Genomic DNA, 6,000 nt, shown 5'->3' on the forward strand with positions numbered 1-6,000 from the left:
GCTCAATGCAGGTGGATCCAATCAGAAACTCGACCATGCCGGCTCGGCAGGTGCTTGGAGAGATCGCGGTCAATGGCTCTCGAGAACGACCGGCACTTTTTACACCGAAAGCAGAAAAGAGCGCCGACTAATTTTGCGCGGCGCTCCATTACGGAGCACGAAGCAATCCTTTTTCCGCGGCTTCGTTTGTTCGTTTAATTGTCTCTATCCGACTAATTTGATGACAAAACACACGATTTGATAGAGGAAATAAATTTCCAAGTCTCTCTCGTGGATTTATGCGTTTTAGCTGAAATTAAAAGTTTATAAACAAAAGAAATATCTCCTTGCCTTTAAGAAAGAAAAATTCTTTTCTCGTATCCATCGTACGGATGGATGTCTTCGTTAGCGTGCATGCATAAAGTACTGATCGTCAACGCATGTCTCGCCTGATGTGCGAACGAGGGTGTTCTCCTCAAGCTGAAAGGGGAATAAAAGTTTGACACGGACGTCGGATGCGGTTCGCCACGAAGCTCGACCGGTAGACACCCCACGGTTTGTTGCTTCGCACCCTCGCTGTCGAGTCTTTTACCTCCCTCGCATTCAGCTGTCACGTGGCTCGTACTCGACCGATCGCCAGCGTTTCCGCTTTATTTTCCGCCATCCGGCGCTGCGTTGCATCGATGGGTGTCGAGTGACCGATCTTGTTAACGATCTCGTACGGTGGTCGATACTTCCTGGCACGTTCGAGTGGCCTGGAAAGCAATCGCGCGATGCCTCGGCGCGAATGAGTTCTCGGAAAAAGATCCGAGCCGACGCAAACGGGACAGACGAGGCGAGACAAGCGAGGAGATTCTTCGTTTTAATTTATGCGCGGCGTAGCTCCAGGCATTATTAGTCCTAGCTGACTACGAGGGGCGTGACGTCACGCGGCTAAAACAAAGGATCCTACCGGTGCCCATTTCACGTCGGCTTCCTTTTAACCGTGCCGACAGGAGGGTGCGAGGGACCTGCGGGCCTCGCCGGTGCCGAGTAGTTCGGCACTCTTTACGCTCCGTCAATTTTGTACTACGCACTTTTTCACCTACGCGAACAGATTATCGCACTTCCGCTGGCCCCATTGCTCTCGGTCGAATCTCTTGCAATTATTTCGAACTTGAGACACCGATATAATTCAACATTTATTCATTATATTTCACTACGGAGATAACCGCTTGAAGAAAAGCGGCAGGTGATGAAATAGTTGCGCGAATCGTGATTGCGAGATGGTTAACGTATACGTGTACACGCGGTGGAGGGCGTGTATCCAGTATCCACGCGTAGGGTTTTAGCGGTGGAGACTGCGTGGAGGGAGCTGATCGAGGGACGTCGTTGTCTCCGCAGGCCACTGTCATATTGTCCCGGCGGATCGATACGTGGCCTGCCTACAACCTGCACTCATCGAGCTTGAAGAGGGCGTGGCTCGTACACCGGCGGAGAGACACTCAACCCCGTTGCGATCTCCGCCGTGCTAAACCTTCCGCCTCCCTCTCGAAGCGTAAAAGCGGGAGAGACGATTTCGTCCTTTCAACCCTCCGCGATTCTCCCGTGCCAGTCGTCACCCTCTACGACCTTCGCGTCAACGAGCGCTCCCATTCGTCGAGAGCGTCGTAACGGGGAGCAATCATCCTGCGTTCGGAGATTTCTCGGAATAATAACTCTCGATACTTTCCCTACGTTCAAGCGTAAAACTACAGATATTTCGTTCAATTTGTAACGTCCTCGAGATATAAATCGTTTTTACTTATCCACACTTTAACACTCAGTTATATTTAACTTATTATTACTTTTGCGTTAAAAGTAACGACACTGTAAATCACCCGGAAAGCCTTGGAACGGTGCTCATGAAACGAGCACATCCTAAATAACGACCATATACAACAATGTGTCATGTTACCGCGAAGAAATATGAGGAGGACATTTGTTGTATGCGTTGATGAATGATCGGGGCAACCGAGCAGAACTCTGGATCTCTCTTCGGAGGATAGATCGCAGTGCGGTTGCGACTCCTCCGTTTTTCCTTTCTCTTCCCCCTTGCTTTTTCACCTCTCGCTCTCTCTCTCTCTCTCTCTCTCTCTTTCTCTTACGTCGCTTTCATCCTGGAAGGGTGCGCGCGTTCGTTGTCTTTCGCCGATGTTGCTGGCGCAAGGTTGAATCCACGTGGGGGCGTGTCGCCTCCATGGCGCCGGCTGCTAATGGCCGCGCGGCCCTCCAGACCTTAATTTCCTGCCGCTTCCGCGGACCCTCTCGCTTTTACCTCTCCACGTCCAAATCCGCTTCGGGACCTCTCCTCTTCAGCCTCCGGCCCTTCGGTAGCCGCCGACACTCTCCTTGTCCTTTCACCCCCGCGCTACTCCCGCGAGCGATTTGCATGGAGCTGCTTTTGATGAAGTTCGTTATCTAAAGTTTCAGTCGGCTTCTACCGTTCGCTCTAATTTTTAGCTCGCACACAAATTGTGCTCCCTCTAATTCCACGCGCCGCGGACTCGTGCGCGAAAGAGCATGAGTTTCGCAAGTTTTCTCGGAATTGGAAGGCTTATTGAAATCTGCTAAGGGATTCACACACAAATTATGTCGTTATTGAATTTGTTCAATTTGCATCAAGAGTTCATCACGTTTCTATTACAAATTATAATTCTTATCTCGTTGCTGGTCGTATTATTTACGCGATATCTTAAGCGATTTCATCCTGATGTTCTCTACGTATTTGCTTCCAAGACCGTAACGTTTTCCCACGTTATTTTGGATCGCTTAATATGGTATCATGGAAATCGTACGTCGACCTTGTGCTTGATTCGAGAACAATTTGCATGAAAGCGGCCTAGGTAGAGCGGTTGGTCTATCCGGGTCTCATTACTTTCAGCGACTAATCTTGGATCTCTTCTAGGATAGGAACGGCAATTTAGTGTCATTATACGCCCTTAGGGGAAGACTTTCCTCTTTCTTTCTCCTTAGATCTGGGCCCGAACCGTGGCTTCTTTTTAGATCGATTTAGACGCGGCGGGGCGATTATGGGCGTCCACCGACCGCCAGATTTCGATATTACGAACCGCGCTAGCACGAAAAAGTATCTTGATAGTCCCGTGAATCGATACGCGTGATACGTAATTCGCTCCAAAGTTGTTATTACCGATTTGCGTAATCGCACGACGAGATTGCTTCATAACGAGCGCTTCCGATGTTAAAAATTCTGAAAAGAACTGGTAATGCGCGCGCGGGCGTTGTTCAGTTAGCACATTGTAAATCGAGGTCATGTATGTCCGTAAACATTTATTTATCCTTAATAAAGAGAATCTGTTATATTTATAATTCTTTACATAAATTGAGTGCAAACAGAATCTTTGGTTGAAAATTATACATCGCGTCGTATGACAATGCATGCCCTAAAACAAAAACTGCTAAAAGCTCTATTGATAAGCTCTTTTCCTACGTGCGAGCGAAATACAGATCAAAGAATAAGGGTAGATTTAACGATAATGTTACAGGATCATCCAGGATTACGAGGCACACCTTTGGCCATGCTGGCGGCGCAGTGCAACAAATTAAGCAGTAAGAGTCCGCCGCCGCTAGCGGACGCAGCCGTAGGCAAAGGTTTCCACCCTTGGAAGAAGAGTCCACAAAGCAGCGGCAGTTCGCCGCAACACACCGGCGGCGGGGGAGGTGGCGGCGGAGGCGGGGGAGGCGGCGGTAGCGGTGGGTGCACAACGACGGGAGTGAGCCAGAGACCGGCGGCGACGAGCAGCGCCGGCAGCACGACCGGTGGTTACGCCAGGGCGCCGGTGACGTCTTGCGCCTCGACCGCACCGCAATACGGTAGCGACTTGTATTTCCCCGGAACGGCGAGCGCCCAACCGGCCGGCGATCCACATCATCATCAGAGTAGTCTTCTGGGCAAGGTCGAAGGCGCGACTTTGGGCTCGGTGTACGGCAGGCATCCGTACGAGTCGTGGCCGTTCAACGCGATGCCAGGCGCGACGCACGGCGGAATAAAAGCGAGCGACGGTTGGTGGGACGTGCATGGCGCCGCGACTGCCGGCGGATGGCTCGACGTGAGCGGCACCGTTGGCGTCGGCGTCCACGCGGCGCAAATGGCCAATTACTCGGCCGACTACTCGACGAGCTTAGCGCTGGCCGGCAATCATTTGCTAACCACGGCTACGACGGCCGGTCACAATCTCTTGCAAGACACGTACAAATCAATGCTACCGGGTGGGCCGCCCGGATTCGGGCTCCATCACCACGCGGCCGCCACAGCCGGCGCCGGCGCCGGTGCCGGAAGCCCTCAGGGCAGCGGCGGCGGTGTCGGCGTCGGGGGCGCCGGCGTCAGCCAAGCGCCCTCGCCGCGCTCGCAGAGACGTTACACCGGACGTGCCACCTGCGATTGTCCGAATTGTCAAGAAGCCGAGAGACTCGGTCCCGCCGGCGTGCACCTCAGGAAGAAGAACATCCACAGCTGCCACATACCGGGTTGCGGCAAGGTCTACGGGAAAACGTCGCATCTGAAGGCCCACTTACGGTGGCACACTGGTGAGCGACCGTTTGTTTGCAACTGGCTTTTCTGTGGCAAGCGGTTCACACGTTCGGATGAGTTGCAGCGGCACCTTCGAACCCACACCGGCGAAAAGAGATTCGCCTGCCCGGTCTGCAACAAGCGGTTCATGCGCAGCGACCATCTCGCGAAGCACGTCAAGACCCACAGCAGCAGCAGCAGCAGCAGCGGCAGCAAGGGCAAGGGGGGAGCGGGGAGCTCGTCGGCCGAGTCCTGCTCCGACAGCGAGGACAACGGGAGTCAGCAGAGTCCCACTTCCAGCTCGGTGCCGCAGCCGCAGCCGCCGCAGCAGCCGGCTCAGGCCCAGCAGCAGCAACAGCAGCAGCAGCTGGCGGCAGCGGCGGCGGCGGCGGCAGCGGCGGCGGTGGTGGCGGGCCAGGCCCCCAGCAACACCACCTCTCCTCAGACCACCACCACCACACTCGGCCATCAGCCGACAACCCCCATGACTCCAATACAGATGACCCCGCCGCCTCTGACCCCACACCATCCCCACCACCCGCATCTCCCGCCTCTAATGCACCATCCTCATCATCACGCAACCTCCGTCCCGGCGGCCCACCATCCGCACGCGGGGATGAGCATGCACTGAGCCCGGTGGGGCCCGGAGCCGGTGCCTGCAGTACCTCTGCCGCAACGGCCCTGGGCTCCCCCCTATCCTACCCCCTCAACTTGAACCTCATGCAAAACCACTCGACCATCAATCCATCGACTCCCCATCACCACCATCAGCAACATCAGAATCATCACCATCACCATCACCATCATCACCACCCATCATCGCACCAACAGCAGCACTCGCGACAAAATAACTCCTACTCTGTGCAACAGAATCCTGGCACGCCGGGGACCGCGCAGACTCCCTCACCCTCGTCCCCCGCGCCTGTACATAGTCTCTAAGCGGTTACGAGCGCACTCGCGTCCAACAACCGGTCACAATCCACCGCATGTCCGTCCGCCGCGCTCATACACGCAGGCACGAATGATACATACACGTATAGACACGAGAGCATACACGGAGATATACACACACGAATCTGGCTCCCCATCCTGATTCTGAATACGGAGATGGTCCTCGTAACGCACGCACGCGGATATTTCAGGATTTTTTATTTGTACATAATATATATATATTTATATATATAGGGCGCGAAAGAGAGGGAGAGAAAGAGAAAAATGATATTATATTAATTAAGCGGTGTAATGATGTGTAAAAAAAAAAAAAGTAATTCGTATAAATATATAAATATATAAATATAAATATATATATATATATAAATATATAAATATATATATACATACAAAGCACTGTCGCGTTGTACCATACACCGATGAAACACTTCGCGCCCTGCTCGACTCTTCTCTTCCGTTCATTTTCGGAAGGCAAGAGACGGTTCGAATTAAAGAGAAACGACTGTGGAGTATGGACACGG

At 53.0% G+C, this 6,000-nt stretch overlaps 1 protein-coding gene across 1 annotated transcript in view; it reads left to right on the top strand.

The window, feature by feature from the left end:
- The window catches only part of Sp1 (transcription factor Sp8), a 35,019-nt gene extending 29,286 nt beyond the window's left edge, over positions 1 to 5,733 (top strand). Inside the window, exons 2-3 of the mRNA XM_018537015.1 lie at positions 3,504 to 4,545; positions 4,614 to 5,733. Coding sequence (XP_018392517.1) covers positions 3,504 to 4,545; positions 4,614 to 5,467 — 1,896 coding nt within the window. The 3' untranslated portion in view covers positions 5,468 to 5,733. The remainder of the gene's footprint in view (positions 1 to 3,503; positions 4,546 to 4,613) is intronic.
- The last annotated feature ends 267 nt before the right edge of the window (positions 5,734 to 6,000 follow it).

The sequence above is a fragment of the Cyphomyrmex costatus genome, unplaced genomic scaffold (genome assembly GCF_001594065.2).
Source record: "Cyphomyrmex costatus isolate MS0001 unplaced genomic scaffold, Ccosl1.0 scaffold100, whole genome shotgun sequence".
Classification (NCBI taxonomy): domain Eukaryota; kingdom Metazoa; phylum Arthropoda; class Insecta; order Hymenoptera; family Formicidae; genus Cyphomyrmex; species Cyphomyrmex costatus.